This window comes from Teleopsis dalmanni, chromosome X, assembly GCF_002237135.1.
Source record: "Teleopsis dalmanni isolate 2A chromosome X, ASM223713v2, whole genome shotgun sequence".
In the NCBI taxonomy this organism is placed as follows: Eukaryota; Metazoa; Arthropoda; class Insecta; order Diptera; family Diopsidae; genus Teleopsis; species Teleopsis dalmanni.
In genome coordinates, this window is record NC_051848.1 from 101,761,228 (window position 1) to 101,772,207 (window position 10,980).

The 10,980-nt window shown below is 31.1% G+C and overlaps 1 protein-coding gene across 1 annotated transcript; it reads right to left on the reverse strand.

The window, feature by feature from the left end:
- Positions 1 to 9,866: 9,866 nt before the first annotated feature.
- LOC119688863 (tetraspanin-33-like) lies at positions 9,867 to 10,623 on the reverse strand. The gene has a single exon (XM_038103524.1). The coding sequence runs from the start codon at positions 10,398 to 10,400 to the stop codon at positions 9,867 to 9,869; it is 534 nt and encodes a 177-aa protein (XP_037959452.1). The 5' UTR covers positions 10,401 to 10,623.
- Positions 10,624 to 10,980: the final 357 nt, after the last annotated feature.

Sequence of the window (10,980 nt, forward strand, 5' to 3'; positions counted from 1 at the left end):
CAAAAACTTTTAAACCACCAAATGGATGACAACCTTACTGACGAGCACAAAGCAGTCCTCAGAATATTGCAGAAAGAGCTGCAAGCATAAAGGCGAGAAGATACCTAGACAGCATCTACGGTCCTGAAGGAAGTCAGGATAATTCAGTCCTAAGCCCGAGCGTCTCCAGATTTTTCGAGGCATTTAGAATACAAAGTCAACGCGACAACAATCAACAAAATCAATCTCAATAACAACTTCTCTACTATTGGTACTGATAGGAACAACACCATCTATAAACAAATTACTGGAGGTATTTCGTAATCAACTCTAACATTATTATTTACTCTTTTATTTAATTTAAATAAATTTATATAAAATACTGTAATAAAGATTGTATTAAAATACCCAATGCGTTAATCGCTGGTATTAAAACTGATTCTTTCAAGCACTATAACTGCATTTACGCTGGGTGCGTTAAAAAAGAATATTTATATATGTGTAACTATTAAATAAAAATATTAATGAATACTTGTATAAAAATACATAATTAAATAATTTGTACGCAAAATCCTTAATAATTTTCCCTTATATATATAAAAAAAGCTCTGCAAAAATTTTTGTTTTGCCTTGTTTTTCGTTATTCGTTTTTGGATATTTGATATATAAGAGTCCTTAAAACTGGACGAACTTCTTTCAAAATTTAAGAAATTTCGCGTGTCCAAAATGACCGAAAACACTGACATAATTACGAGACTGATTGCTGCTAACACAGTTAGCCTTCAGGCAGAAATTAATACTTTAAAAACTCAATTACTAGCCTTGACGAATACAAACGTAGTTACTGAATACGAAACGCAGACAATTGATGATAACATAAAATGCGATGAATCTTTAGGTATAATCAAATCCTTACCCGAATTTTCTGGTAAAAATAATCTGTATGTAAGTTGGCGCGAGGCCGCCAATAATTCTATTCACCTTTACACTAAAGGAAGTAAGAGATACTTCGCAGCTCTTACGATTCTTCGTAATAAAATTATTCAGGATGCCAATGACGTTTTGACAAGCCATGGCACAGTTCTAAATTTTGACGCTATTATTAGTCGTCTAGATTTCGCTTATGCAGACAAGCGACCATTACATATTCTTGAACAAGAATTGAGTGTACTACGACAAGGAAGTCGTTCAATTATAGATTATTACAATTTAGTGAATCAAAAATTGACACTCTTAATAAACAAAACCATCATGACGCATGGTACAAACAATAATATAACTAAAATTATAAATGATCAAAATCGTCAAAACGCTCTTCGAGTGTTTATCACGGGGCTGAATGCTCCATTATCTAATATCCTGTTCTCACTCTCTCCAGAGGACCTACCTAATGCCTTGGCAAAAGCCCAAGAATTAGATTCAAATAATATGAGAGCAAACTTCGCTCTGCAATTCAGCAGAAATAATGCTCATGATTACCTTAATAATAATAGGAATAATTTACGATTTCCTATCAATAATAATTTTAATAACAATAGATTCTTTAATCAAAAAAGAACATTTAATAAACCTGAACCAATGGAAGTCGATGACTCCAATCAATTTAAGCAAAATGCTTATAATCAAAATAAAAAATATAATCAAAATCAAAGAGGTTTTTCACAAAATAATAATTTTAATAGAAATTATAATAATCGAAATAAAAATGTTCAAGGTGGACAATTTTATAATCCACGAAACAATTTTATAAAAAGAGAAATGGACAGTAAAGTAAACAGTGGACAGCCTCCAGTTAAACATCAGAGGGTTAACAACATAAACGAGCGTGCTTTTTTAGACAAAGCCACGACCTCCCATATGTCTTCGCGACCACAACAAAGTCCAACAGAAGATTAAAAATTCTAATTGATACAGGCGCAACAAGTTGTTATTGTTCGCCAAACATATTTAAAGTTAGAGAAAAATTAGTTATAAAAAAAAGAATTAGGACCATTAATGGCCACACAATAATAACCCATTTTTCTGAATTTATTATATTTAATATAAAAGAAAGATTTTATGAAATAAATGGACTTGATGCAGACTTATTAATAGGTTATAACTTTCTAAAAAAGGCCAATATTACATTAAATTTCGAGAAAGAAATATTAATATATAAAAATGAGGGATATAAAATAAATCCCTACGAAGAAAATATTAATAACAAGTATATTACCTTGGGAAACAATCCTAAGGCGCCAACCGAAGAATTTTCCGGCACTATTGAAAAAAATAATAATATTAAAAATAAACATATTACCTTGGGAAATAATCCTAAGGCGCCAGCCGAAGAAATTTCCGGCACTATTGAAAAAAATAATAATATTAAAAATGAATATATTACCTTGGGAAAAAATCCTAAAGCGCCAGCCGAAGAATTTACCGGCAATATTTCTGATAAGAAATATAAATCAATAAATACCCTAAGCGGAGAAATAATAAATCAAATAAAAAGAATACACAATAATATAAATTTAAACATTCCTTTTAGAACGGATGTAAAAGCGGAAATCCGCACAATTGTTGAAACTCCTATATGGAGTAAACAATATCCATATCCACTATCTGTGAATGACTTTATAAATGTTGAAATTAAAAAAATGCTAAAAGACGGTATAATTCGTCAAAGTAAGAGTCCATACAACTCACCTGTTTGGGTTGTACCAAAAAAAGGAATAGAAAGAAATGGAACACCAAAACTAAGAATGGTGATTGACTTCAAGAAGTTGAATGAACAAACAATTTCGGATAGGTATCCAATACCTGATACTAATGTTATTCTTTCCAATTTAGGAAAAGCATCATATTTTTCTACAATAGACTTGGAATCGGGATTCCATCAAATTTTAATGAAGGAAGAAGACATTGAGAAAACAGCTTTCTCAATAAATAATGGTAAATACGAATATTTAAGACTACCATTTGGGTTAAAAAATGCTCCTAGCATTTTTCAAAGAGCAATGGATGATATATTACGAGAATATATCGGAAAAATTTGTCATGTCTATATAGACGACATTATAGTATATTCAAATTCCTTAGAGGATCATGAGATTCATTTACAAAAAATAATAAAAACCCTAAAAGATGCCAATATGAAAATTTCACTTGAAAAATCTAAATTTTATCAACAAGAAGTTGAATTCTTAGGATATATAGTCTCCTATAATATAATTAAAACCGATCCAAAGAAGATCGACACAATAAGTAATTTTCCTATCCCTCAGACATTACGTCAATTAAGAAGTTTTTTAGGAATGACAGGTTATTATAGAAAATTTGTAAAAGACTACGCGTCAATAACTAAACCACTTACTAAATACTTATCTGGTGAAAATGGAAAAGTTTCACAACACATGTCAAAAAAAATAAAAATTAATTTAAATGAAGATGCAATTAATGCAGCAGTTAAATTGAAAAACTTATTATCGAACGAAGTAGAACTGGCACAACCAGATTTCAATAAAAAATTTATTCTCACTACCGATGCTTCTAATATAGCAATCGGCGCAGTATTAAGCCAAGAAGGCAAACCAATCACATTTATTTCTAAAACATTAAATTCTACAGAGCAAAATTATGCTACCAATGAAAAAGAGCTTTACGCTATAGTATGGTCTTTAAAGACATTAAGAAATTATCTTTACGGAGTTTCCGATTTAGAAATACATACCGATCATCAACCCTTAACTTTTGCGGTATCTACCCGCAACCCCAATGCTAAAATGAAAAGATGGCACTCATTTATTGAGGAATTTGCCCCAAAAATAATTTATAAACCAGGAGCTACCAATGTAGTAGCTGATGCCCTTTCAAGGCAATACTTAAATCACATTTCGGAAGAATCTTCCTCTATAAATACTCAGCACTCAGCTGAAAGTAGTGATAACAACATCATTCAAGAAACAATGAAACCCCTTAATCAATTTAAGCAACAAATTCTATTGAGCAAAGCCTCATTTACTATCCATGAATCAAAAACGACATTTGGAAAAATTAGACATATTATTGAGTATGATACTCCTGAAAATTTGCTTACTATATTAAAAGATTATTTACAACAAAAAATAACAACAGCAATTCATTGTACCATAGAGGATCTTTATGAAATTAAAAATATTTTACTAAACAATTTCAATATTAAATTCGTATATACAAAACTATTTCCAATTGATATAGTCAATCTTGATGATCAGGCAGCCATAGTAGAACAAACTCATATTCGCGCACACCGCAATTATAAGGAAAATGTGAAACAAATTCAAGGCAATTATTATTGGCCTAAAATGAAGGATCATTTCAAACAATTTGTTAGAAATTGTGAAATTTGTAATAAGAACAAATACGACAGGCATCCGCAAAAAGCACCAATTGGCGAGGCTCCAATTCCTAAGAAAGAGGGGGAGCAGATTCATATAGACATTTTTTTCGCCCAAAAATTAAAGTTTCTCACATGCGTTGACGCATACTCAAAATATTTAGTAGTTAAATTAATTGACGACAAAAGTAAACTTGATGAAAAAGTATTAGAAATTTTGCAAAACTTTCCTGATATTAAAAAAATAACTTTAGATAATGAGCCAGGTTTTACAACAGCTCAATTTAAATCTTTAATGCAAAGGTTAAACATTCAGGTATATTATTGCGACCCAAGGCATAGCACTACTAATGGTCAGATTGAAAGGGTTCATTCTACAATAATAGAAATTACAAGATGCATTAAGCAAGAATATAATTTAATAAGTGACGTTGAATCTATCTTCAGAGCTGTTCAACAGTACAACAAAACAATACATTCTGTCACAAATAAAAAACCAATTGATATATTTTTCAATAAAATAAATCATGATAATAATGAAATAAATTTAAAAATTGCTCAAAGTAAAATGATTAAAAGGAACGAAATTAATAAACCCCTAAAAACATATAAACAAAATGATATAATATATGAGAAAATAATTGGTGAAAGAAATAAGCTTCAACCAAAATTTAGAAAACAAAAAGTTAAAGAGGACTTAGGAAACAGGATAAGAATTTTTAAGAATAATAGAATAATTCATAAAGATAATATTAAAACGTAACATACTTTTCAGACAATGGAAATTTTTATTCTTAATAACATTATTAACCAAATTGGTTACAACGGATATCATAGACTACACGCGTGAAGACTATGTATTAATCGAAAACGATAAAGCAGCAATCTATGATGACTTTGGTGAAATTTATCATATAACTAACTTAACATATTATGATCAAATAATACAACAATTTCAACACGCATTAGATACAGAAATGAACTTCGTTAACAGCGATAATAAAATTAACTATGTCGACATTGACACGGATATTCATATAATTAGAATACTTTTTACACAATTACAAAAAATAAAAGTTCACAGAAATAAACGTGGTATTAATGAAATAGGAACCTTATGGAAGTGGATAGCAGGTTCACCTGACCACGATGACTTTGTTAAAATAACAAACAAAATAGAAGAACTAGTACAGAACAATAATCAACAATTTGTTACAAACTCGAAAATTTTTAAAGCCATAACTGAACTGAATACAATTATAAAGAACTTGAATAGTAACACTCAATTTTTTAGAATGACAAAACAACAAAATAAATTAATAATGAACGAATTACAAAATACGTTACAAACTGTAACTTTAGCAAAAATGGGTATTCTCAACACAGCAATTCTGAACTTAAAAGAAATTCAGGATATTACGAAACATGAACATGACACTGTTACTATAACCGACTTAATGGATACCTCACAATTTAAAATTTTACAAAACAATGATCTAATTGTAGTATATATCAAATATCCGATTATTAAACAAAATTGTAAGAAATATGAAGCCAGAGCCATAAGTAAAGAAGATGGCAAATTATTAATAGATAAAGAAATTGCAAAATGCAATGATAAATATTTAAATATAAAAAATTGTAAAATAGAAATAAGTAACACATTTTGTCAATCTATTAATGAAAAATCCTGTTTCACGAATTTATTAAATAATGAAAAATCTAAATGTAAAAAAATAAGAGAAAGAAATAAAGAATTGGATATTATTAAAGACGGAGCTATATTGATCTCCGGAAAGAATGTTGTAAATAATAAAAACCTAAACGGTACATATTTAATAACCTTTGTTAATCATACTATCATTAATAATCAAACTTATATTAATCAAGAATCCATAATATGGAATTATGTAAAAAATATTAAACCAGCAAATTATGAAATATCGGAATATATAGAATCCGAAAATAAAGATTTGAAATTTGAAAATATTAAATTGCTAGATTTGTATAAAAATAAAATAGAAAGACATCCAACAATGTCAATTATTATTGGATTAGTCATAAGCACATTAATTATATTCATATTATTCAAAATTATTACGAAAATTAAAAAGTGTAAAAGAAAAATTAATAATAATAAGAATGAAGAACTATTCATAGAACTGAACTCTAGAATACAGACATTGACTGAAGCGGGACGCTTCAATCAAGAAAGAGGGGAGTTAAAACCCTAAATTAATATAACGGCACTGAGCCACTGTTTGATACTTTTGTATCTTCAGAATGCGTACTTAAATATTACGCATTAAAATATGTTTACATAAACAATCTGAATCTGGGTCAATGCCCACATTTCATTTGACACCAATGCTGCAAAGGAAAACAAAATTGTTTTCTTTAAAACTGTAACACATTTTAGATATTTGATTGATGAATATAAACATCATCTTCCGGCTACTGACGCCGAAGCTAAAGACGCTGACGAGGTGCTTTAGCAAATAGAAGCTCCAATTCTATTGGTTGGAGGAAAAGACGCTTCTAGAAAATTCTCAGGAATTTTAGAAGCTGTGTTCTAATTGGATAAAACCCAATTTCGTAATCAAAACAATAACTTCAGTTATTGAAGAATAAAACCTCAAGAGTCAGTCTAGAGTGAGCTAGCCTAAAGTCTAGTTCAAGCATTCGAGAATTCACCATTTAAACCTTACCTATTCGGAAAAATATAACTTGTAATATATATATATATCTTTAATATAATAAATAAAAATATTTTTTTTAAAAATTAAAACTCGTGACGAATAAATTTAATTTACATGCATAAAAACGAATGTATTAAATGTTTATCTATCTGTGCATTAAGTTCAAATATTCATTTAGATACATTTATAATAGTAGTTTTTTATTATTATTATTTAGTTATAGGCTATTAATATACCCCGACCTAAAAGATCTATTGTGCACCTAAAGTCCCAACTAGGACAATTTTAGACTATTTATAAATCTTGTAATAACTGTGGGCTTAATTTAACCTATTTGATTTGGAACTAAGATCCCGCTTTCAAGGTAATCGCGTCTATGTCTTGCCACTGCTGGGCAATTGCATAGAACATGTTCTGATGTTTCCTTCTCCTCATGACAGAGTCGACAGGAGTAACTTTCTACCACACCTATAATCTTCAAGTGATAATTAAGTCTACAGTATCCTGTAAGAAGTTCAGCGTGGATTTTAATATCGTTTCTGCTAAGACCAAGAATAGCATAAATTTGGATGTGATCAGTATCAATGTATCTTTTTGACTGTCGCATGCCGGTTTGGGCTTTCCAGTGTTCAAGTAGATGTTGTTTCTCCCGTTCACATAATAAGCTATTTACGAAGCTATTTGTTATCCCGTAGAAGGGCGCTGGACCAATGAAAGGAGTACATGTACCCTTCTTTGTTAGGGAGTCTCCTTCAAAGTACTCTCCTCCTGCGGCAATACATGCATGCCAATGCTTTATCCAATTTTCCATATAAGTTTTATAGGCCGCCGAAGGTATGGCCTTTAGTTCACGCAGCGAATTCTCTTTTTTGACCTCTATGGTCTCAAAATGCGTCTATGGTTCTCGCAATGGCAATTTGAGTCAAAGGAAAAGGAAAAAGTCACTAGTAGCCATATCTGGAGAATCCGGTGCTTGGTTGATGATATTGGTGGAGTTTTTGACCAAAAACTGCGACACAACCAACGCTGTATGAGCCGGTACGTTATCGTGGTGTAAAATCCATAAGTTTTCTTCCATAAATCTAGCCTCTTTTTGCGAATGGCCTCACGCAAACGACGCATAACGGCCAAATAATACTCCTTATTGACCGTTTGACTGTCCGGAAGGAATTCATAGTGCACCACACCACGAATATCGAAGAAAACAGTCAGCATAATGTTCGAAGCACCATTCGGTTGATTGTTGTTTGGTAGGCATGTTAAATTCATATGTCTGCTTTTTATAGGAGGATTATGTTTTATAGGCTGTTTTACTGGTTTCACGGCTTTCAACAGCGAGTAATCTGTGCGTTTCTCATAGGAAAGGCTTCTAAGATTCTGTTGTATCTTATAGTTTTTAACATTATTGATAAGTTTTCGTAGTTGTGCAGTTTTCCTATTTAATTCCGTTTTATCAGTTGGTGATCGTGTTTGTTGCCATTTTTTACGCGATTTCCTTTTTTCTCATATTAGTTTATTTATTTCTTTTGGAAGAGTTGGTCTAATCTGGTGTTTAGAGAACTGAGAAGTACTCATCCATGCTGATTTTTGAATCTGCTGTGTAAATAGAAGAACTTCGTTATCCACTTCAGTTGCTGAGTTTAGATCAGAGTTAAGATTAAGAGTGTTTTCAAGTTGCAGCCTAAAGTAATCCCAGTCAGTAGATCTATTTATTATTTATGACTACACTTTTATTAATAGAGAGGTGCACAGGTGAATGATCAGAAGAGAGATCGTATCCATTTTCTATTTGTAAGAGTTCTTTCGGTATTTTTTTAGTTATAAAAAAGTCAATCATATCCGGTATTTTCGCTGGGTCAGTTGGACAATATGTTGGGCTTCCAGTTGATAAGACATCACATCTTGTAGCTTGTATGGCTTTTAATAGTTCTCGGTTCTTAGTTGTAGTTAATCGCGAACCCCAATGGACATGTTTAGCATTGAAGTCGCCGCCAATAATGAATTTATTTTTAAATTTAGAAAGAAAGTTTATATATTGATCTGTACTAATAGAATGTCTTGGAGGACTGTAGACCGAAATAATTGATTTTGTACTTTTATTGTAACAGTTGTGGCTTGAAACTCGCTACAGCTGATATTTTCCTCTTCATAGTGACTGATGGTTTCCTTTATTATAATAGCACTTCCTCCTCGTGCAGTGTGTTATGAGTTAAATAATTAGTCCATTTAACTTTACGTTTTGCAATTTTAGTTGATCGTATATTTTTCTAAAAATAGGCAAGGTTGTTTGCATCTGGGCAGTTATTGACTAGAACCAAAGCATCAGACCGTCAGTTCGACGATAAGAAATGCTGATTTTTGGTAATTGGTTAGTAATTGGTGTCATGATGTAAGTGACTTTGAAAATATTGAATACGGAAGAATTGCAAAAATATGTGGAGCATTCTTGTAATAATAAAACTTTGCGAATTTAGCAATATAAATTATACAACTATGGGAAAAACCCAATAACGTAACTAGGTCATATATTGGATTTTTGCATCAAGTTTAGGTATATAAGACGAGTTCAAAATTGGAACTGACGTCTTGGAATTGTGAAGAGGTTAAGCGCAGTAGCGCTTGACCAAGTATTAAAGAGTGTAAAAAAGTGAAAAGTGAAGCGTAGTAGCGCTGATATATATTGGAAATAAATAAAGTAATTGCGTCATTGTATAACTAAAGAAAAGTGTATTATTTTTACGGGTTTTCTGGGAGGACTATATCATCATCACCATCACCTCAACATCCTCAACTAGGTCTATATTATTTGGTTAAAGAGGAAGCAACAACTTCTACTCGGAACCACAACATTTAAACTCTTGCTGTGCAAAATCGATTAGATTTTGTAAATCTGAATCATCACGGTAAGAATGTATTATTTTATCAGTAAATTTGTCTTCCAAGAATGAATTCATATTTTGAGGAAATACAAAACCCATAATTGCAATTGCCATTTCAAGTAGGAAAAACAATAAAAGACACATAGAATAAAATTTCAGTAGACAAGTATTTTCACGTAGAGCACCCAAACAGCCAGCGAAGCTCACAACAAAAACAACTACTCCAGCAATAACCATTACAAGCGATATATTTAATATAACATCATAGAAAGTTTCTAAACGTACCCAGCCTGTTGAATGCCATTTGTCCATGAATGCGTACATACCAATGCCAAGCAGGAGTCCACCAAAAAGCCAGAATATGAAGTTTAACATAAATATCATATACTTTACGCAAGAGCTAACGTACGTAAAATTATGAATTCTTGGATGCATATCTCTTACTTCTATACCACAATACCCGCTGTGATGGCGATAGTTACTCATTGATTACTTTGTACTTGTGTGAATTATTTGCACTCAAATTGTCCAATCAGTTTATTAGGGGGTGTGTTCAGATATAAGTTGATGAACGCTGTTATATTTCAGCAAGTAAATTATATTGCTCAATTAATCAGTGGCTTTTACAATTCCAAAAAAAACCTTAGTTTATTGTTTAACATTAAGGTAGGCAAATTTAACGTTTTTCCAGTTTTCTTCTTTGTGCTGTTAATTACACTAGTTTACAGCCAAAAATTTCCAAAGACGAGACTCATATTTTCTATAGGGAAATTTTCCGTAGAACTCGAAAATCATAACGATTTTTTTTTCCTATGTACCGTTTTCGTTATTTTGACTTTTCTCAAAACATCACCCTGCATATTCCCCCATAGCTTTTTTTCTGAAGTTATCTCGGTAGTATATTATATATCAAATTAAAGGTGAAACTTATACCAATATTTTGAGTTACATAACGTTAATGTAACTTACTTAGTTTAGCTGCTATAGCTAGAAATGTGCAGATGAAAAATGTTTTTTTTACGCTTTTTTCAACTTTTTCGGACTCCCACAAATATATTAAAAAAAA